Here is a 23,393-nt window from a genome sequence, read left to right as displayed (position 1 = left end):
GTATAGCATTTTCTTTTCAGATTTTAAAAGTCTTCAATGGAGAAGTGTGAGGCAGGGCACTGGACTGTGTGTGTGAGGGGATACCAGGTGTCCACCTGGGGTCTGCTTGGCAGTGAGGAGGTGGGGAAGCCGGTGCCCAGCAGGCCACAGACGGCGTGAATGTGGACCTGGACCCCATGCTGGTGCAGAAGATGTCCAGCCGCCTGCGCACCGCCAAGGACATGCTCATATCCGCCTTCCAGAAGCTGCTCCGCTTCCCGCTCAACCCTGCTGGTGTGCCTCCTTCCTGGACACGACCAATTAGAAGCTACAAGCATCAGTTGGCATCTATTATGACTTTGTGAACCCAAACATCAGTGTGTCGCGTATGTTCTTTGCTGAAGGTGTCCCTGTGGGAGGAGAGGTACGTACTTCCTGATAACTTGGTTTATATCAATAAAACATGGCAGCTCCGGAGTTCTGGGGCAGAGGCCTGACTTCCAGAGGGTTGTCGTAACTCTGTCTAACTAGACAGACTCCTGAACATGATGATGACAAATTCACCAGCGCCCCGAGACTGCAGTGTCCCCCACACAGGCGTGTGTGCAGGCCGTGGCTGCCGTGGGCTCCCGGTGGAAATGTCACCATGTGATTGTGCGGTGAAAGCGAGTGAGCTTGAGGAGGAAGGCCGCTGCTCTCATTTTAGAAACTGAGTTCAAGGCACAGCCACATCACAAGGTAGACGGAAACATCAATCCACAATCAGGTGAAACCAATTTAAAAGACCCTGCACTTTCCAGGCTCCACTTAAGTAGCAAACTCTCTCTCTCTCTCTCTCTCTCTCTCTCTCTCTCTCTCTCTCTCTCTCTCTCTCACACACACACACACACACACACACACACACACACACTCACATTCACACACACGCCTGCTCCTAACCAAACCAAGCAAGATGAGAATAGACTTGGAACTCTACAAAGCAGTCTGTGTGGCAGTCAGGCAGCAACTTATCAGTGATGACTACAGTAAGGCAGGTGGCCTGGGGGAGAAGAAGAAAGGGGTGACTGGTGGGTATTGGGATTTGTGGTACCTCGTCCTGGCAAACCTAGCAGCCTGGACTGTTTTTTTTTTTTTTTTACATCATTGTTCATTTTTTAACAATATTTGCTTCCCCACCCCCTCAGGTGTAGTCCCATAGAGTTTCCTTCCCCAATGCACCCGTGCGCCATCACCTCAGTCCCCTGTGCTCCTCCCTCCTTCCCTCTGATCCCTCTCCCTCCTCCTCCCCTGTAGGATGTCTCTGGTTTATAATTGTCTGTTTTTGCTTTGTTGTGTTTTGTACTGTTATTATTTTACACTGATGTCTTATTTGGTTCCCCTATATTCCTGCTATAAGTGAAACCATCCAAGATTTTTCTTTTTCCTTCTGGCTTATTTCACTGAGCATAATTCCTTCTAGCTCCATTCATGTTGCTGCAAATGACATGAGTTTATCTTTTTTGCTTGCTGAATAATATTCCATTGTGTATATATGGCACATCTTCTTGATCCAGTCATCTAATTTTGGGCATCTGGGTTGTTTCTAGGTTTTACCTACTGTAAATAGTGCTGCAATAAACATAGGTGTACAGGTGTTCTTTTGAATCAATGTTTTTTTTTTAAATAATAAATTTTATTTTTATATTCCCCATACAGTTGCAACCCCCCCCATTCTGACCCCAATCCCTCCCCCCCCACCCCCCACCCCCCAAAAAGTGTCTCTGGTTCATAGTTTTTTGTTGATTTTGATTTTCACTTTCTTATAGTTATTCATTTTCCTGGCCCCTTATTTAAGTTTTCTAGATTCCTGTTATGAGTGAGACCATCCGGTATTTTTCTTTTTCTTTTTGGCTTATTTCGCTGAGCATGATCCCTTCCAGCGCCATCCATGTTGCTGCAAATTGCATGTGTTTATCTTTTTTGAATGCTGAGTAATATTGAATCAATGTTTTTGTGTCCTCTGGGTAGAGCCCTAGGAATGGGATTGCCGGGTCATATGATAGCTCCATTTTTAGTAGACTGAGGAAACTCCAGATAGCTTTCCACAGTGATTGGACCAGTTTGCACTCCCACTAGCAACAAAAACAAAATAAACAATCCAGTCAAGGAATGGGCAGAAGAACTTAAAAAACATTTCTCCAAAGAGGAAATGCCAACAGGCATATGAAAAAATGTTCAACATCCCTTATCATCAGGGAAGTGCAAATCTTTGAAACCACACCTTACACCAGTGAGAATGGGACATATCAAAAAAACAAGCAACAACAAATGTTGGCGAGGATGTGGTGAAAAAGGAACTCTCCTACGTTGCAGCCTGGACTGTTTTTAAGACTGCTTAGTTCTATTGAGAACAACTACTGCATCACCTCTCCCCCGCCATTTTCATGTTGCGTGGATATGACTTCATCCACATTTATAATTTAGCATTGTCTTTCTGCTCTGGTTTGCGTATGAGAGAGAAAGAGAGAGAGAGAGAATATGAATCACAGGCCAAACTTCCAGTGTAAATGTATATAAAGCAGCAATATCACAGCTTTGGGTTTCGTTCCTACATTATTGTTTTTTTGCTGTTAGGTCTGGTTTTGTTTATTTTTCTCAGGACAAAAGACAAGCTCAATTATTTCTCCTAAATGTTGGTCTATTATTTACTTTTTTAAAATTATTATTATTTTTTTACTTCTACTTAACTATCCCCCAAATATGGAATGCTTCATGAATTTGTGTGTCATCCTTGAGCAGTCTATGCAAATCTTCTCTGTATTGTTCCAATTTTAGCATATGTGCTGCCAAAGCAAACACACCAGAATTTAAATATTCTAATAGTGCTTAGACACTCTTCTAGGTGTTTTGTTTCTAATCTGTTCCTCTCTATCTACACCAGTTGATTAAATAGCATTTTCAGACTCTGCTAAGGTGATGCTGTGTCCTGGTTGATGTTTTTGGTGGGTTGAATAAAGTTGGGATGCTGAAAGCTCACTGTTGCCAGGTGATTCATGGGGTGGGGTCTGTGAACATTCCTGTGTATTCTGCTCTGGTTAATAATGCTGTGCATTAGCCCTAGCTTCCCATCTATGTAGGCATATAATTCTTCAGTCTGCCCATGCTCTTTATTGTCATTTACCCTAAAATTTTTTTTTCTATTTTTTTTTTAATAGAGGCATGTTTTATTTATTTGTTTGTTTGTTTTGTTTATACATGCACTGGGTACAGTCAGAAGCGCGGGAGGGTGAGAGAATTCACCAGAGCCAGAGCGGGGAGCAGAGCAGGCAGAAGGACCCAAGTACACTGCTGAGGGGAGCAGCGGGCGGCAGGAGAGGTCTGCGCGCCATGTGGGACCCTCGCCTGGTGCCCGGGGGGGTCGAACCGGTGCTACTGAGACAGCGGGCAGCTTCGCAACCCAGCGCTCAACCGCTGCGCCACTGGGGAGGCCCCAGATGCTAAGCTATTTTTGTTGTGTCTTGCCAGTTTGTTGTCTTTGGTTATTTATGGTATACAAATAAATGAAATTAGCCAGTAATTGTCTTTCACTTTCTGACTTAATTTACTCACTATAATCACCTCAAGATCCATCTATTTTAACCCAGAAGGCTCTATCTAATCTTTTTCAATAGCAGAGTGGTATTTCATTGAGTATATAGACCACAATTTCTTTAGTCATTTGTCAATAGGTGTTTAAGTTGGTTCATGTCTTGGCTATTGTTAACAGTGTTTCTATGAACAAAGGAGTGCATAAAACTTTCCATATTAGTGTTTTCAAATTCTTGGGTAAATACCAAAAAGTGGCATTGCTAGATCATATGATATTTCCATATATATATATATATGTGTGTGTGTGTGTATTTTTTTTTTTTTGGAGTAGTCTCCATACTGCTCCATATTGTTTTCCATAAGGGTTTACCAAATTACATTCTCTCCACAAGTGAGTAAGTGGTCCTTTTCTCCACACGCTTGCCAATATTTGTTGTTTCCAGGTTTGTTTGTTGGCTGTTGTTGTGTTTTGTTGTTTTTATATAGGTCATTCTCACAGGAATAAGGTGATATCTCATTGTGGCTTTGATTTGCATTTCCTTTATTTATAACAGTACCACTGGACATTTTTTCATGAACCTGTAAGTCATTTGAATATTTTCTTTGGAAAAGTGTCTATTTAGGTCTTTTGCCTATTATTTTTCTGATTGGGTGGTGTTTTGTTGATAATTTGTATGAGTTCTCTATATATTTTGGAAATTAACTCCAGGGGAGTGGTGTGCAAATATTTTCTTCTAGCTCTTAGACTGCCTTTAAAATTTTTTAAAATTATTTTTATTTATTTATGCATACAAGAACAGGGGTGCAGAGCAGAGGTACAAGGAGTGAGAGGATTCGCCAGAGACAGAATGGGGAATAGAACAGGCAGACTGACTGAAATACACTGCTGAGGGGAGCAGCGGGCGAGACAGGAGAGGTCTGCTGCACCATGTGGGTTAGCTCCCTGGCCAGGGATTGAACTCATGCTGCAGTGGCTATCATAGCTTGATAGTGCTGAGACTTAATCCCTTGTGCCACCCTTTTTAATTTTGTGATGGCTTCTTTGGAGTACAAATACTTCTTAGTTTGGTATAGTCCCATTTGTTTATCTTTGCTTTTGTTTCCCTTGTCATTGGAGTTGGGTTCCCAAATACATCTCTGTGGTGGGTTTCTAGGAGTATATCACCTTTGTTTTTCTTCAGTGTATTTTATGGTTTCAGGTCTCACATCCAAATATTTAATCCAATTTGAATTAACTTATTTTCATGAAGCTAAATGATGATCTAATTTCATTTTTTGCAGTTGGGTATCCAAGTTTCTCAGCACCATTTGTTAAAGAAGCTTTCCTTCTTTGTCAAAGCTTCTTTGTCAAAGATTTGTCCTATTCTATTCTATTCTATTCTATTCTATTCTATTCTATTCTATTCTATTCTATTCTATTCTATTCTATTCTATTCTATTCTATTCTATTCTATTCTATTCCATTCCATTCCATTCCATTCCATTCCATTCCATTCCATTCCATTCCATTCCATTCCATTCCATTCTTATTCTATTCTTATTCTGCTCTACTGTTTTGATTACTATCACATGTATATAGTTTGAAGTCAGAAAGTGTGATACCTACATTTTTCTCCTTTTCTCTCTGGAGTGCTTTGGCTATTCAGGGTATTTCGTGATTTCACATGACTGTTAATATAGTTTATTCTAGCTCCTTGAAAAATCTCTTTGAGATTTTAATAGGTATGGCATTGAATCTATAAATTGCTTTACGTAATATGGCCATCTTTACAATATTTTGACAATATATATTCTTCCAATCCATGAGCATGGGGTATCTTTACATATCTTTGCACCTTTCATTTTCTTAAGCAGTGTCCTGTAGTTTTCAGTGTATAAGTCTTTTATTCTTCTCTTTCCATTTTGTGTTCAAACGTTCTTTGTCTCCTGGACAAGCATTTTGCCTCATTTGGTTTTTTTTTGGTTGGGGCAATGTAGCTGTAGTTTTGTTTGTTTATCTTCTTTGTTTAATTTGGCAGTAGGCAAAGGAGGGAGGGGAAGCTGGAGTCCAAAGGCTCAGTGTGAGTCTTGGTTGGGAGGGAGCGCTATTTCAGGCAGGTTTATGCCTCTTTTCTCCTAGCCTCAGAGCAAGCGCTGATCACTGCTGCACAGAGCCCAGATTCCAGGTTCCTACCTCCTTCCTGCTCCCTCCATGCAGCGTGTAGCAGGTCTCTCTCGTTTCCCTAGGGCTGGAGGTTGGGTCTCCACTACTCATATTGTTGGCAGCCAGGTTCTCTGACACTGAACCAAAGGCCCCAGCTCCCACATGCACGAAAGTTTGCATGCCATCCTCACTGAAAAGCTTCCCCATATATGGTCTGTGCAGCACTGTCTGTGCCCAATCCCCAGCTTGTTCAGCTGACTGAAATGGTCATCCCCTCAACTGCAACTCCTTTCCTTGCTACCACAATAAGCTAACCTCCGTAAATTATCTGTGGGTCAGTCCTCATTGCTGGCAACAAGCCAGTGAAATTTTCTGTGTATATTTGTTTCCTTCTGGTTGGTCTTAGGGGAGAGATTTATCAAAAATTATTTCACCATGTTGTTGGTCTAAATTCCATTTTTTGGATATTTAATATTTTTCAAGTGAAGACTGAGTCCTTGTTCACAGGGAACAGTAAGGTATCCTTGAAATGACCTGAATATAAAACACCTGATTATGTTCTAGAAGAAAAAAATTGGAATTCTGTGCAAAGAAACTAATACATGCTAGATAAGGTTTTATTGGGAAAACTGTAAGGGCGATCCAGGGCCAGATATTTGCACAAGTGACCTTTAAACTTTGTTCAAACCATGGTTCTATAATTGGCTATTTATACTCCAGGACCATGCAGAGAGAGGAGATACAAAATCCTGAAGATCTCAAAAAGAAGCTGAATTTCATTAGATAACTACGTCCTAGAATTTTGCGTCAAATTTTTTAAGAAGCAGATGCATCTTAGACCATGGAAGAAAGACAGTTGGGGTGAGAATAAGTCTAATGCAGCAACGAAAATAACAAAAAATTAAGTGATACTCAATATGATGGTTTTTATGGACTGATGTTGAGTGGAAAAGTTATGAAAGAATGTACACTAGTTAGGTGGTGACTAGACTGGTATGTTCTTGTGAGAATTTACTGAGCTGTGGCTTGTGCATGCTTCTGTATGTTTGTTATGTTTCAGTAATTGTTTACAATAAATGTCATAACCAAACTTTTGTTTAATAATACATACAAAGGTGATAAAGATATAAAGAGCCAATCTTGCAGTCACTTTCAGGATGCAGGAAGGGGAATGTGATCAGGAGTGGGTGGAATTGGGGGCTACAATCTGGAGATTTTCAGAAGTACCAGTAAATTCTATTTCACAGACTGGATAGCACTTTTATAAGTATTTATAACTCAGCAAAACCAAATTTTTAAGTTTCGTACATGTAGACAAATAATTTATTAGATCAAACCAATTTAAATGACTATCAGTAAGGGACTTTCAAAATTTACTATAATATAGTCACACAATATATTATGCATCATTAAAAATGAGGTAGCTCTCATCTTATATTCTTATAAGACCTGATGCCCAAATTGTGTCCTGAAATGACACAAGTCATGTTAGAAATGAATCTAGTATGATACTGTTTATATTCAGAGAAAATCTCTAATCTCTGAAAGAATAGAAAAAAAAACTGGGGCCTCCCAGGTGGTGCAAGCTGTTAAGTCTTAGCACTATGAAGCTATCAGCAGCTACTGCAGTACAAGTTCGATCCCCAACCAGGGAGGCTGGAGATCCCAACCATGCCTCTCCTGTCTTACCCGCTGCTCCCCTCAGCAGTGTATTTCAGTAGATCTGCCTGTTCTGCTCCCCACTCTGTCTCTGGTGAATCCTCTCACCCCCATTCTTGTATGCATAAATAAATAAAAAATAAATCTTTAAGAAAAAGATAAAAGAATTGGGTTTTCTAGTTTTTTATTGGTTTTATTGAAATATAATTGACATTAATATTGTGCGGTTTCAGGTTTATAACATAATGATTTAATATATATACATGTACACTACAAAATGATTGCCATAGTAAGATTAGGTACCATCCATCACCACAGTTATAATTCATAATTCTTTTCCTTGTGATGAGAACTTTTAAGAACTACTCCCTTAGCAACTTTCAAATATACAATATAGTATTGTTTAACTATAGACACCGTGTTAAATATTACATCTCCAGATCTTTAAAATTCCAAGTTTATGCATACCTTTGGACCACGTATTGCCTACCACCCACCTGCCCCTGTGGAAACCACAAAACTGCTATTTCTGAGTTTATATATATATCTATATATATTCCACATACAAGTGAGATCTGCAGCATTTTTCTTTCTGTCTGACTTATTTCACTAAGCATAATGTCTTCAAAGTCACCCATCATATCACAAATAATAGGATTCCTTTCTTCTATAGGATTAAATAGTATTCTGTGTGTGTGTGTGTGTGTGTGTATTATGCATTGCTTTATGACAGGGACAAGTTCTGAGAAATACATTGTTAGGCAAGTGTGTTACTGTATGAACATCAGAGAGTGTGCACACAAAAACCTAGATGATACAGCCCACTACACACCTCCACTCTATGGTGTGGCCTCTGTGACCACAGTCACATATGTAGTCTGTTGTTGAAGAAAATATCATTATGTGATACATGACTACACACACACACACACACACACACACACACACACACTTTTTTCTTTATATATTTGTCTGCCAATGGGCACTTAGGTGTTTTGCATTTTTCCTTGTCTCAGTTATTGTAAATAATGCTGCCGTGAATATTGGGGTGCATATCTTTTTGAGTTAGTGTTTTCATTTTCTTCAGATAAATACCCTGAAGTAGAGAACCTTCCTGGTGGCACAGGGGGTTAAGTCTCAGCACCATGAGGCTGTCGCAGCCACTATAGCACAAGTTTGATGCCCGGCCAGAGAGTTGACACATATGGCGAGCTGGTCTCCTCAGCAGTGTATTTCAGTCAAGCTGCATGTTCTGCTCCCTGCTTTGTCTCTGGTGAATCCTTTCAACCATCCCCTCTCCCCTTCCGCACCTCTGGTGTACACCCCTACTCTGGTATGCATGAATAAATAAATTTGTAGGGAAAAAACACCCCTAAGTAGAATTGCTGGATCATATGGTAGGGTTTTTTTTTTTGTTTGTTTTTTTGTTTTGAGGACTCTCCATACTGTGTTTTCATAGAGGCTGCACCAAGATACAGTCCACCAATAGGGTTCAGATTTGGGTCATCTTAAAGGACAGAGGTTTAGAAGCATCTCATTATTGCAGTGATCCAAACCCATGCATCTCATTTCTTCATCAAAACCCCATTTGTTGCTCTTGCCTGGCAGTGAATATGGATGGTGAGGATGAGAGGTATAGGTGAGGAGAAAGGGGTCTTCCTGGGGTGAATGGCATGTGGTAGATGAGAAGTAGCTGTTAAAATCCACATGCACCTTCTCTTCATAAAGATCACCCCCTGGATTTGGCCATAATGAGTGGCAACTAGTTTTGGTTGCAGGGGGTTCCACTGGAATCTGCTGAGAAAAGTGTTCTGAAGAGTTCTGGGAAGGGGTGAAGTCGTAAGGCCAGCCGGTCAGAGGAAACGGATAACTGGGGCAACAGTTGTCACTGAGAGGGTTTCTTCCAAAAGCAGCATTTTTATTCCATGTTTGCAGATCACTGTAGTCAGAGAAAGCTCCAGAGACAGAAGGTTGGAGTAGGTCACTGCTATTGTAGATCCTACTGCTGGACAATTTGCATTTCTCATAGAGCTTAACGGGGCCCATGGTGGAAGCGGGGTCTGCCAGATCACTGGCTGCCCCAAAACCATAACTCTTGGAGAAGGGTAAGCAATCATTCAGTGACTTCTGCTGGGGAGCATTAGCTATTAAATGTCCACTATAACTACCAGGCAACTGGACACCTTCTTGGGAAGGCCAGGTTAAAGGTAAACTCCCCCAACTTTGTATTTCACCTGGAAGAGACTGGAAAAGAAAACGAAATGCTCATGTTAATAAGTTAAACTAATGGGCACAACTGCCCAAGACACCCACAAGTTACTCTGTACAAATAAGTACTCTGTTTCCTCATTCCTCACATACTTGAAGCACCAACACACAGGGCAGCTGTACCACAAACAGTCAAAACCCAAAAGAAGAGAAGGCTGCTTCCATTTCCATTTGAAAACTTACTAATCAGTAAGGGCTGGCTTTCCATTTATTCTGAGGAGAGCTAGTGTGTTTGAAGTGTTTTACCATCAAAAGTAAACCTGGGGCCTCCCGGGTGGCGCAGTGGTTGAGCGCTGGGTTGCGAAGCTGCCCATGGCCTCTGCGGCGCCGGTTCGATCCCCGGCTGCTCCCCGGCCACCAGAGGAGGGTCCCACATGGCGCGCAGACCTCTCCTGCCGCCCGCTGCTCCCCTCAGCAGTGTACTTGGGTCCTTCTGCCTGCTCTGCTCCCCGCTCTGGCTCTGGTGAATTCTCTCACCCTCCCGCGCTTCTGACTGTACCCAGTGCATGTATAAACAAAACAAACAAACAAATAATAAATAAATAAAACATGCCTCTATAAAAAAAAAAATTAAAAAAAAAAAGTAAACCTGATATTTATCTATCTGTGAGAAACTTGGAAGGGGCTATTTAGGAAAAATCAAGTTACAACTTTAAAGATTTATATTATACTCAATATAACTCTTGGGGGCCCTCTTCCTCCTTATCATGCTCCTCTCACCCTCCTCTCTCTCTCATCATTTCCCTCCTGGATTTTTCCATTTTTAGTGGATTCAGAGTCTAATAGACCAGAGTTTGTTGTGTTTTTTTTTTTCCCCCACAACACACCTCTTGGAACACATGGGAATTTTGCTGAATCCTGAACGGGACCTCTAGATTTCTTCCAATTAATCATAGCAAAGGGATATGGTTGAGAATTAAGTTATCCTCTTGTTTATGTGAACCTGCTGACCAATAAGAAATGGGGTAGGAACTGTGACCTGGTCAGTGAATGGGTGAAAATACCCTTCAGCTTTGTCCCATGGCTGGGAGAAGGGATGAGCAACAGCCATTGGAGTTTGAGGGCTTACATTGTCCTATAACAGACTCATGTATTTTTCCATGTAAGGTACATTTACAGCCTCCACAGATGGACCAACTCCATCTTTGTTCTCCTCAGAAGAAATCCAGAGCATTGAATGGTAGAAAAAAATGTAAGAATTACAACCACTGTTAAGCAAGCAAATCCACACACAAATCAATGGTATAATGCCAATAAATGCATGGATTTCACATCACAGTTTGGCTATAGGCAGTAACCTCCATCCCTCATCCCCAGAGTGACCCTTGTTTCCAGAAACTGTCTGGTTATGTCCTCTTGTCGAGTGTGCTAAGAAATAATCTGTCCTGGGAAAGAATGGAAATTTGGGGTATGGGAGGAATAAAGGGTCAATATTTTGTGAAATTTGTTTCAGTTAATTTTGGCTCTGCCAGACGAAAATACAGAGTCCTAGATATAAGTACTAATTGAAGTCTCTGTTTTGAATAGTAGTGGGTAAGAAAAATCTAATATTATATGGCGTTTATGGTTGACAGCGTGCTACACAGATGGCCGAATGGATGACTAAAACCCAGATTCAGTTTTGCTGGCAGATTTTTGCTTGTAGATGAGTCTGTTAGTATGACTTTTGTAGGCAAAGGATCGGAGAACTCTTCTGCTCTGACCACAAGGGTGTTAAGTTGTTGTATATATTAAACATATGTGGAAAAGGTTACCTTTGTCTCTCGGCCTCCCTTCAGCTTTAAAGAGGCGGAGGAAGATGCTGCATGTGCTTTCTTCATTGCTCTTCTTGCCTCAGCTTCCAATTTGGTTTCTGGTTTGGGATGATCATGCTCTCCCTTTGACTTAAAGGAGTCGAGGAAGTAAAATGAGTAACTAGATTATACTTCATGGTGTGTAAAATTTTATCTTGTGCCCTGCCGTATGCCTGGGTATAGCTGCAGTTGACTATTGTAACCAGATTGGATAAACCTCTAAAGTTCCAAGCCCGCCATGCACTTTCCTCCCTGCCTGCCTTATTTATAGTGTTCCTTCTTCCCATGCAGCCTCTCACCCACTTGGTATACTCATGGTGATAGCAAATAACATTTATTAAATGCTGCCTATCGTATGTATATAAAAGGTTGCGATAAACACATGATCTCTTTAATCTTCAGCACAACCCTAGTCACATTACTGTCATGCCATTTTACAAAATAGGAAACTAAGGCATGGAAAAATTATACCACCTGTGTCAGTTCCTTAATAGTGAGTGAGGGGAGCCAGAATTCAAAGTGTGCTGGAACTGGCCACCCTGAGAACCAATTGTTAGACATTCAGGAATTTTGTGAGCTTTTTCGCTAAAAACAAAACAAAACAAAACAAAACAAAACAAACAAACAAAACAAACAACACAACAAAACAGCCGGTATTTTGAAATCAACCACAGTGGGAATAGTTATATCACAAAAATGGGCAAACCCAACAAATTGGGACATTTTAAAGAGTGGATTTGCTATCACACCACTGATTCAAACCCAGGCAGTCCACAATCAAAGGCCACTTTCCATGACTATTTACACCACTGGCCCAGTTAGTACATCCAAAGAAAACGGAGGCTTGGGGGAGTAAGGAAATATATTCAGGTTTAAAGAGCTAGTTAAAAATCAGAGCTGGTATTCAATTCTGGGTTTGTGGAAGGCTACTGAAGTCCTGTGCTAAGCTGAGCATGACCAGATTACTGTGTCCTCAAGGGAGATTGAGGTAGAGTCAGCAGGCAGCTCTGTGGAGGTGTGGGGTGCATGCATAGCTCCCATCTTCCACCTCCTGATCCAGAGTGTGCCTCAGGGTTTATGTGGATCCTCAGCCACCTGTGCATCTCCTGTACAGAACTCTTCCTCACGCTCTGCAGACAGTCTTTTAAATTAAAGAAAAATGGTATCATAACTTTTTCAAAACCAACCTGGAAAAATATGAAGCGCCCATCATGCCGCCAGAAGTTGGTGACCGGGAAGCCCCCGTGGCCTCGGCAAGGAATTAGCTTCAGTGGCCCGTCACAGTTGGGGCAGCGTTTCCCTACAAAAAGCAGAGGAAAGTGACCAAGCCTGGCTGAGTAATGCCAGCTGACTCCCGAGTCTACATGGTGCTGAAGGTTTTAGCCTGAAGTTCAGGAGAGTAAGGAATACACCTGGGCACAGTTTGGTGAATTTCCTGCACTGGGCATTACCCCTGAGCCTGGGCCTGGCCACCATAATGGGCCTGCCTAGTCTCACACATGCGTAGAGTAAGGGTTACTTGTAGAATGGAACATATCACACGACATGGGAGAGCGTTTCTCTCCTCCCTACCTATTTACTGATACTTAAAATTCTTCATAAAGAAGAGGGTTAACTTCTTTCACTTTAAGAGTAGAACTAAGAGGCCTTCCTGGTGGCCTGCAGGTTAAATCTCAGTGTTATCGCCTCAATGGCCTGAGTTTGATCCCCGGCCAGGAAGCTAACCCACATGGTGCAGCAGAGCTCTCCTGCTCCCCTCAGCAGTGTATTTCAGTCGATCTGCCTGTTCTGTTCCCCACACTGTCTCTGGTGAATCCTCTCATCTCCCAAACCTCTGGCCTGCACCCCAACTCTTCACACACACACACAAAATAAAAAACAACTACAATAGAAGAATAATTCTTAAAAAAAAAATTAAAACTAAGGCTTAAGGGACAAACCATATGGGAAAACAGTTACTAATGTTCACCAAAGTGTAAATGACTAATACCAGATCCTGCCCTAGAGCAAGTTTTGAGGACAGATTTCAAGGAAAGAACATGAAGCAATTTGAGGTCTCAAGTGGACCAGGTGCAGGAAATGCTGAATGTATCTATTTTACAATCTGATGAATATGATAAAAAAAAAAAACAAACCAACACCAAAATGCACAAATAACATGTGATTATGACATAAAACCTACACAGCAAGGAATTTAGTCTAACCTCAGATTTGGTGTCATTGCTCCCACTCCAAAGCACTTGTTAAGATCTTTCTCCTAGACTTTATGTGGATGCCCTGATGAATTAATGTGAGTTCCCCAAGTGGTGTATCTTCCTTTTAAAGAGGGATCTTGGGTCAGGAACCCAAGGGAGTCACTTTAATGGCAGGTGCCCTGGGGATGACAGAACCATAGGCAGGTACTTGGAAATGAGGGACTAGCTCAACCTAGGAAGGGCCTTAGTCGCCATCCCAGGCCAGTGAGCAGCTGGGCCCTGGGGATGGGCTGGGTAGTAGTGGCCCTTCTGGGCAGGGCAATCTGAAGGCACACGAGCTTCCTGGGGGGCCAGGGCCCGGAAGCCCACTCACTCTGCTGCTTCTGCCGGGCTTTGTCACAGATGGCAGGTCTCAGGTAGATCTTGCGCCCCTCGTCCACGGAGCAGTCCAGGCTGCACACCACCACGCCCAGGCAGGACTTCTTGAGGATCCGCGAGTTGTGGTTGTTGGTGTTGCGCATGGCCCAGCTGCTCAGGTGCCGCTGCGCGTTCCTGTCCTCTGAGCTGTAGATGTACTTCTCGTAGGAATCTGGCCACTCCTGGAACCAGTCGGTCTTTTTCACGTCCTGATAGAATCAGAGCCAATTACTCTATTTTAAGCTTAGAAAATACCAATGCCCAGAGATGTGAGGGTTGTTTTGCCATTGGAGAGCAGGGCAAGAACCCTTGGCATAGGCTAGCCTGGCTGTCATTCTGAAGGGGCGCGCTGAGAACAGGGCGCAGCGCCACCCACAGGACTGCGCTTAGGGACTGTGCGCGGCCTGGACCAAAAGTACGTTAGTTTCTACGAGTTCCACCCAACTGATGTTTCTCTAGCTCATGGTGATAAGAGCTTCGATCATTTCTCATTGGAATTTTTGAGAGTGAAGTAATATTTTTGTGCCGTTGCGCAACCCCTGTGGAAAATATTGTGGCGTGGAGATTGTGCCTCATAGCGCACTCTGGTTAGCTCATTGAGAATACTGAGATAAACAGTGGGCAAGCTGGAGAGCCTGGTGTGGGAGGGCTCCGGGAGGCACTTCTCTCCCGCAGACCTGCTCTTGCTTTTGCTCTACTCCCAGATTCATGCACCTTAGACAGGGCAGAGGAGTCAGGAAGAATTAACTTTAGCTAGAAGTTTCTATGTTCTTGCCCAGGATTGATACTATTCCCTGCACATGAGCATCTAGTTAAACTAAAGTGTGCTTTAACAGGGGACACAGTACTCAATCCTTACAGCATCTATACCGCCTGTTTTCACCTGTTTTACAGGAGCCATAAGACCTGCCTATCTTAAGAGCGATTCTGAAAATTAAATATATTGTAAACTTGCACAACACCTGGCATGGAGTGAGCTCTCAATAAATGTTAGTGGCTAATGAATGGTGTGGCTTACATCCTGAGGTCCTTAGGGGTACAAGTGCTGCATTTGACAGAATAGTTCATAGAGGGAGAATAATTCAGCAGTCTCAGTCAATCTTAGTTGGTGTCCATCCCCACATCATCCAAAGACCTGACATGGTATAAGACCATTTTTTGCCTGGATGATTTTAGAAGGGTCTAGAATAAGATAGAAGAATAGAAGAATCTAGAAGGGCCAAAAAAGGGGCAGAGTGCTTTTTTTTTGTTTCTCCAACATGAAAACACAGCATAGAGTTCGAGTCAAGAAAGATAAGACGTTTTAGAAGGAAAAAAGGCTAATGTCAGCATCACGATGGAAGGGCAGCACGGGAAGTTTGGTAACTCTTGAGATTTCAAGTTTAGAATGAGCTAAAGAACTTTGTAACAGGAGATTCTGGGCAAATGACTTTGTCTCCGCAGCCTTGCTTTGCTCTTTTCTAAAATACGGATATTGATAAATCATGCCTCACAGAAGTGCTCCAAAGTGATGTGCTATAAACTTGAAATCTTGTATAATGATAGTTGTTGCTTGAATTGGGATGCCATGGGAACTGAGGTGATACTGAGGAAGTATGAATGAGAGATTTTGTGTAACTGCAAGGCTGGGGGGTCAGAGTTGGAGCCGGGATCTGCAAATTACATAGGCAAATTACATGGGTAAAATCACAACCGTTTTTGTTCATTTGGGTGCTGTCTGGATAATTTTATACAACTTCTGCAAAGCTGAGTAGTTATGGCAGAGACTGCATGGCCCACAAAGACTAAAATATTTACCATCTACCCCTTTATGGAAAATTCGGTGACTCCTGCAGAAGGGCACAGCTGGTGAGGCAGATGACCTGGGTGTGGGTCTTAAGGAAATTCCTTGACCTCTCAGTGCCTGCATCCAGCTCTTTAAAATGGAGATGACGGAAGTACCTACCTCACTGGGATGTTATGAAGGTCGAATGAGCTAACATACACAAAGTATTTGAATCAGTGCCTGGCACATAGCAGGTTCCAAATATTTTACTAGATCTGGAAACACACATAGCCAGCCAATGCGATTGTAAGAGCCATTGGCTTTTAGGAGAGAGAAGAACCTGAAACCGTCCCTTCATGCTTTAAACCTTGCCAAGCCAATTGCACGGCAAGCGTCCAGTCCCTATAAAACAAAAACTTCATGTGTGCAGCTCTTGTTCTATGACCTTCCTTCTCAGAGCAGTGACGACTGACCCCTCACATATGGCAGAGTAACTGGCATGGGAAGGGGAATGTGCCCAAGAAGAGAATGGAGAGGTGAATGGAGAGGTATAAATCATAGGAGCTGGCATCTGGAGAAGTCCCTCTGCTCCATCAGGCAGGCTGAGATGCTCAAGGGGCTGTCTGCTTTTTCCAGGTCTTTCCTTCTGCCTCCCAAAACTTCAGTAACATTCAGTGTCCAGGGGACCTCCCTGGTGGCACAAGGGGTTAAGTCTTAACACCATGAAGCTATCAGCATCCACTGCAGCACCAGTTCGATCCCCAGCTGGGGGTCTAGCCCACATGGTGAGGCAGACCTCTCCTGTCTCGCCCACTGCTTCCCTCAGCAGTGTATTTCAGTCAGTCTGCCTGTTCTGTTCCCCACTCTCTCTGGTAAATCCTCTTACCCCTCACAACTCTGTCCTACATTCCAGTTATTGTATGCATAAATAAATAAAATAAATCTTAAAAAAAAAAAGACTCAGCATCCAGGCAGGTGGGGCACTGCAGGCAGGCCTCCTCCTACTTTCTCCTCTCACCTTCTTTTCCTTCTGACCTAAAGCTCCAAACAATGCTCTCTTGTTTTCTATCACAGAAATGCCATAGAAAGCATGATATTTGATCTTGGAAATAATACAAATGCTGGTTAAAATGTTAAAATATGGGCTGTGAATCTACTGGTGGATTGGAATTATTCAAATATTAAGTCAGACTAGCAGAGCAAAGAGTAAAGTGGACTTGAAAAAGCTAATTTTCATGTTTTAAATGTAAGTGATCTGTTCAAGGCTATTCAGTAACATCGATCCCTTGAACCACAAGAAGGGAGTATCTGTGAGGGCGTCTCAAGAAGTTCTGCTTCCAGCAGGCTCTCTGCCTGTGGCAGAGGAGATGCGCACTGCTGTCTTCTTTCATTTTCACTCAATTTAATGGAATGTTTTGATCTCTTTTTGAGGCCTCCACTTTGGTCCATGAATTATTTAGAAATAGCTTGTCTTGTTCCCATATATTCACAGACTTTCCTGTTGCCTTTTGCTATTAATTTCTACTTTGATTCCACCATAGTTGGAGAAGGCACTCTGTGTTTTCAATTATTTCAACATTGTTGGGATGGATTTGGGGGTCACAATATGTTCTACATTACACTGTCTTTCCAGCTTTTTTTTTTTCCCCAGTAGCCTCTTCCACTGATACCCTAGTTTTCCACTGCTGTTACTAACGTAGTGATAATTTTGATAACGTATGGAGTAAGAAGACCACTAGGCCTAAATGTATTTACTAAGAGTAATATGTTTACATAGGGCTGTTCTCTTGTCTTATTTGTGCTCAGTCATTTGTCCTGGATACTTAGTGGGATTTTTTTGACATTGAAATTTGAAGGCACTGGGGAGGTAAAATTTAAAAAGAAAGAATAATCATTTCTTAATCTTGTTTAGTGAATCCCCACAAAATATTTTCTTCTTTTTAGATCTTTTGTTTATTTTAATTTCTAACTTTTCATGAGTAACTCTTTATTTTTTGTCTTGGTTAAGAAGTTTGTGATTTAAAGGGAGTACTCTTACGGTTTCCAAGATGTAAATCTAACCAGGTTATATTTTATAATCTCATAAGTAACATCATTGGCAGTTTAAATTTTTTTTTATAGAGGCATGTTTTATTTGTTTGTTTGTTTGTTTGTTTATACATGCACTCGGTACAGTCAGAAGCGCGGGAGGGTGAGAGAATTCACCAGAGCCAGAGCGGGGAGCAGAACAGGCAGAAGGACCGAAGTACACTGCTGAGGGGAGCAGCGGGCGGCAGGAGAGGTCTGCGCGCCATGTGGGACCCTCCTCTGGTGGCCGGGGAGCAGCCGGGGATTGAACCGGCGCCACAGAGGCCATGGGCAGCCTCGCAACCCAGCGCTCAACCGCTGCGCCACCGGGGAGGACCTGGCAGTTTAATATTTTTATGACTTCTGTGTGTATGGTTTACTAAGACTTTATCCTTGAATTCACTCAAAATCTTTGAAACTTCTCACCCTAACTTCATTCTATTTATTTAACTACTTGAGGTTTTAATAGGGTAACTACCTTAAGAATAAAGTATATACTATTATATAAAATTAATCAATTAAAATAAAAATTCTAAAAAATAAAATATTTTAAAAATCTACATTATCATGTTATTATATTACAGTTGATTTCCATTTGGAATATCGTTTACCCTCATTTAAAGCAATTATCTGCCAGATTCTCCTTAATAAGAAAAGCACATCAATTTCTTGTATACATTTGCTCCCAAGTAAAATAGGGACAGCAAGCAGGCACACCTTTAAGTAAATCAAATAGATGAAGAAAAGTCAGATGTTGCTAATAGAACACAGAAAAAAATATTCAACTAACATTTTGATTTACACACAGCTTTTCAGGTACATCTCTCTTTTGACCCAACTGGAAACCAAACTCCAAATGACATCAAAGAAAACAATTTAATTCTACAAAATGCTTTTGAGTTACTCCTTAGGCTAACCCTGCAGTTTGCTACCTTTGGTAAGCGATGAAGACTAAGGACAAAAAGTTCTTATTTGTTCATACAACACTAAGAGGAGCCAGGGTACCTTGGCTTTCAAACTCTCTTATCACCTCTTTTTTCCCCTCTCCCCACCCAACAAGCAGGGAACCTGCCAGTGGGTGCCCAGAAGAGAATCTGCTACCACAGATGCAGTAAAGCTCTCATCCTCATTACACCAGAGTTAAGCCTAAGGAGTTAACTCAACAACAATGTGACCTGATCATGCAGTCAGATAATAATTGACAAGCAATTCAGAATCTGGTTTACCTGTTAGTTCCCTAGCACCAAAACACAGATTACTACAACTGACTCGCTCTGATTACAATTTAGTCACAGAAATTTGCAGAAAGAGCTTGAAGATTCACCTTTGCTCATAACTTGGGGTTCACTGCCCTTCAGAGGAAAGGATATTTTACTCGTTAAAATCATGATCCAGGAAATTAACTGATTGGAGATTTGACCTCTTTGTGGTTGATTAACCAGGTTTTAAGTTGGTCTGCTTTTATGTTTAACCTATGGATATTTTTATGTTTTCTCTACAAAAATAATGTACTTAGACCTTAGAATTTTGTGAGTTAGTGACTCAAGTGTGGTTTTTCTCATAGGTTGAGTCTGATAGCAACTTGTACTTAGGAACAAAATGATTCAGCATGTCTATCTGTGGTGGTGCCATCAGAATAGCCAGTAGTCTGCTTAGTGTAGAGTGGTGCTCTCTTCTCTCTGCTGAAATGGGTACTATTTAGGAGAAGAGAAAAAAGATTTTTGTTCCCCCAATTTTCAATCAGAAAAGAAAAAGAAACTTCTTAGGGATTCAAGACTCTTTCGTGTATCACAGTCGTGTTAATGAGAGTATACCACTTGATGGGGCCATGTCATGAACATATTTAATGAAGATAGGACAAAACCAACACTAGACACTTGCTGCTTGGGCCATTCAACCCTAAGCACTCACATTTGAATTTTTAAAATGCAAATGTAATTTAAGAGAAATAGGAAGGGATAGCAAAGTGGGTATATGACATTGGCCTGGGCAAAAAGAGACATATCAGTGATGATTTTGATAAGTTAAATGCCTGGGGTTCTGGGCTAGCTACCTGGAGGCTGGATTAAGGTAGAAATGGCATGAACATAACCACAAGTTAGAGGAGTGACCAGAAGCATATGAAATGAAGTTTATAAAGACATATATACAGCTGAAAGGAGAAAAATACATGAAACAAATACAGGGGAGGGATGATTTACAGAAGCCAGATAGAATGAGAAGGATCAGGGCCTTTCTTAGCCCTACATCTGATCATGACACTTTCCAGCCTGGTAAGCCAAATGGCATCCCATCACCTATAAAATCACCGAATCCTGTTAGCATAGCCTACTTTCAGACTGCCTTTCCAGCCACTAGCCTCACAAAGCTCTTTGCTTAATGCCTGTGCACAGGTCCTGCAAATGTAGACTTTGAATAACCTTCAGATTGATGCCCTGCTCTGCCCTAATTGTCACCCATCTTCATGTTCACATTTTGCAATGCACTTCTCTAGAGAAAACACTTTGCCAGATACTCTGCCTTGCTCCCCATGCCTGAGTCATGCTGAATGACATGCTTGCTCTTTCCTGCACCTCTAGTATCCTTCTAGCTGGCATTGACTCTCTATCTCAGTACTAGCTGTGTCCATAAGCCCAGGAGATCATGAGATCTTCCATGGAGGTTAACGCAGTTTACTGTCCCCAGTATTTCTGAGTCTGCTTCCCCTAGTTCGCCATTCTGCCTCCAGATAGGTTTACAAAATATGAAATCCAATATGCTCGGACATTCTTCCAAGATCTCTGATCTTTCACCTCAACTATTTCCAGAGCCAACAGAAACCCAGATGTGCTGTTTTCTCTGCACATTAAGGCACGTATGCATTTAATCATTTCTCTGGCATCTTTAACAAATTGAAGAACACTTAGCTGTTTCCATACATGAGCAAACTTTTTCTATGAACTATAAATGATACATTCTTAAATTGAATGTGGATTTTTGTCATCAGTTTCTCAATTTAACGTCTGAGGTAGCTGAGAATGCTTTTGGTTTTGGAAATGCGTGTTGGAACATGAAATTTTGCTAGTCCTGAGGTTTTCTCCAAGGAAGTGGGTCTTCCTTTCTTTTGTCTACAGATCTAATGAATGACATGTAGCCTCTCACCCAGAAAAGATGCATGTCAGTACACAGGCTGTGTGCCACCTCAGAGGGTTTGTCAGACCCCTTTAAAACCGCTGCTTTAGGATGTGATAATGGTAATGTCTTCTATGTACTTGCTTACTTCAACTCTTGATTTTGAGTATGCCCAACTTCTATTTGGGAGCTGCTACCTGAAATTAGGAGTAAGCAGAACTATGGATCCCTGATCCAGTAGTAATTAAAATTTACCTTAAAGCTTCCCTTCATACAGCTACAATAATGGTTAATACCAATTAAGAGCAATTCGAAACGCACATCTCTGAAATGAATATTGGAATGATTGAGCTGTGGCTTATTAAACCATCCTAAAAGTAAGAGAAAGTAGGGCACACTTTAATTCTCCAACTCTTTCAAGACCTACCAAGAGAGAATGAATGGGGGAGGGGGGAGGAGGAAGGGAGGAAGAGCAGGGAGTTTAAGGAGAAACAAAAGAAAATTTCCATTAGAGTGAAATCTGGACTGATCTGGAAGTTTTCATTAAAATGTAAATCTGGGGCCTCCCTGGTAGCACAAGGAGTTAACAAGGAGCTAGGTCACAGTACCTTCAAGCTATCCAGCCACTGCAGCACCAGTTCCATTCCCGGGCAGGGAGCTACCCACATGGCGCGGCAGACCTCTCCTGTCTCGCCCGCTGCTCCCCTCAGCAGTGTATTTCCGTCAGTCCACCTGTTCTGTTCCCCACGCTGTCTCTGATGAATCCTCTCACCCCCTGCACCTCTGGCCTGCACCCCTGCCCCTGTTCTTGTATGCATAAATAAATAAAAATAAATCTTTAAAATGTGAAACTGGAATGCTGTGGGGCCCCCCTTCCCTCTCCTCTGTCTGGGATAATCCAAGTTTCCTGTTCCCCAGAGTCGGGCAGATTAGCTGAACCTTTTCACTACTTGGAACCGGTAGTCCCCACAGTTAGTCTTCATAGTTACCTTTTTAAACAATTTCCAGGTCTCTCCTTCAGATGCCAAAAAGAGAGGTCAAGGTAAACAAACATTAAAATATGAGTGTTTTCTGCCAAAATAATAATTAGGAAGTTGGTTGCCAAAAATGAAGGTAAAGAAAACATTACAGTCATTCTATAGCTGGAAAGCAGCCTTATGTATGTACTGAACATTGTGTACAAATATTCTCGAAGAGCATGTTGTATCCCGCTAGAGCATTGGTGTTTGGACAATCCAGTTGCAGACAGTTGAAAACCATCACTGGGGCAAATTGGGTTGTGTGGGGACTTACACATTATGAAGAATCAACTATGCACATATACATTATCATGGATTTTTTTCCTACTAGCTTGCCAGGTGGGTGTGGCCAGAAACAAGCCAACTTGGAAAGGGAAGTAGTATTTTCTTTCCCCAGTCTGCTGGGTAAAGCTCCCTCAAATCATGGGTTTTGTGTCTTCTCTTAAAATTCCTCAGTCAAATAAACATCCAACTGAAGTTCTTGGGGAGAGGAGTTTACACCGTTGGGACCCATACCAATTTCCTTCCAGGTCTCAGCAAATAAATAGTCAAGGTTTCATAGCCAAATGCTGAAGGCAGAATCTTCTAACAAGTACCTACCTGTGGCAGTTTCATGTCATTAATATCCCAGCTTAACATCTCTTTGTCTTCAGAACCAAAGTCCTCAGGTTGCATGATAAATCAGGTCACCTGCAGGCTCCTCTCTATTCAACTCCCCTCAGAATGCTTGAGAATTTTTCTCTCAAAGGCTCTTAATATGGTTGGTTTGGTCCACAGGAGGAGCTCAGACCAGGAGACTGTTTTCTGATGCTAAAAAAAAAAAAAAAATATGAATGATAATAATGATGATTGTTAAGGAGGCAAAAATCAGTGCTTGTCTGCCAGAAAAAAATGATTTTCAATGACATTTTTGCAAGCACCAACATACAATAAAAAGAAAAAACATAGAAACTGTCTGAGTCCTCCAGGCAGGTATCCGCATTCCTGCCCCCCAGGTGGGCTTCCGGGTAGACTTTTGCATTCCGGTCTGCTGCATGGACCTTTCAGAAACCACTAGCAATCTTGCTGAAATAAAGTTTGACCATGGGGACACAGAAGCCCTTGAAATCTTTTCTTTCCTCCTCAGGTTTAGGCTTCTTTTTTCACTGCTAAATAGAGGATGTGAGTTCCTTCAAGGGACCATTGTCACCTGTATCCATAGTTAGAACCATTCCTTCAGGCACACACTGTGCTGGAGCAAGAGGGGGCTGGCTTGGCTTGGTTGCTACAGGCATGTTTTCATAAGTTAGTTAACGTGTGCTTGAAGTTATGAGAGGGAAACATTATAATCAGATGTGCGTAGGAATATTATTTAAACCCAAAGTGCCTTTGGGATTATTTTGGTCTCCTCAATAAATACAGTGTGTACCT

At 41.9% G+C, this 23,393-nt stretch overlaps 1 protein-coding gene across 1 annotated transcript; it reads right to left on the bottom strand.

The window, feature by feature from the left end:
* Positions 1–8,786: 8,786 nt before the first annotated feature.
* GCM1 (glial cells missing transcription factor 1) lies at positions 8,787–22,658 on the bottom strand (the record flags this gene model as incomplete). The annotated part of the gene is made up of 5 exons (XM_084228833.1): positions 8,787–9,592; positions 11,371–11,499; positions 12,597–12,709; positions 13,978–14,230; positions 22,584–22,658. The coding sequence occupies 5 exons, from the start codon at positions 22,656–22,658 to the stop codon at positions 8,852–8,854; spliced, it is 1,311 nt and encodes a 436-aa protein (XP_084084959.1). The 3' UTR covers positions 8,787–8,851.
* Positions 22,659–23,393: the final 735 nt, after the last annotated feature.

Source organism: Talpa europaea (genome assembly GCF_964194135.1).
Source record: "Talpa europaea genome assembly, chromosome: 2".
Classification (NCBI taxonomy): domain Eukaryota; kingdom Metazoa; phylum Chordata; class Mammalia; order Eulipotyphla; family Talpidae; genus Talpa; species Talpa europaea.
This window is presented reverse-complemented; position numbering and strand designations above follow the sequence as displayed.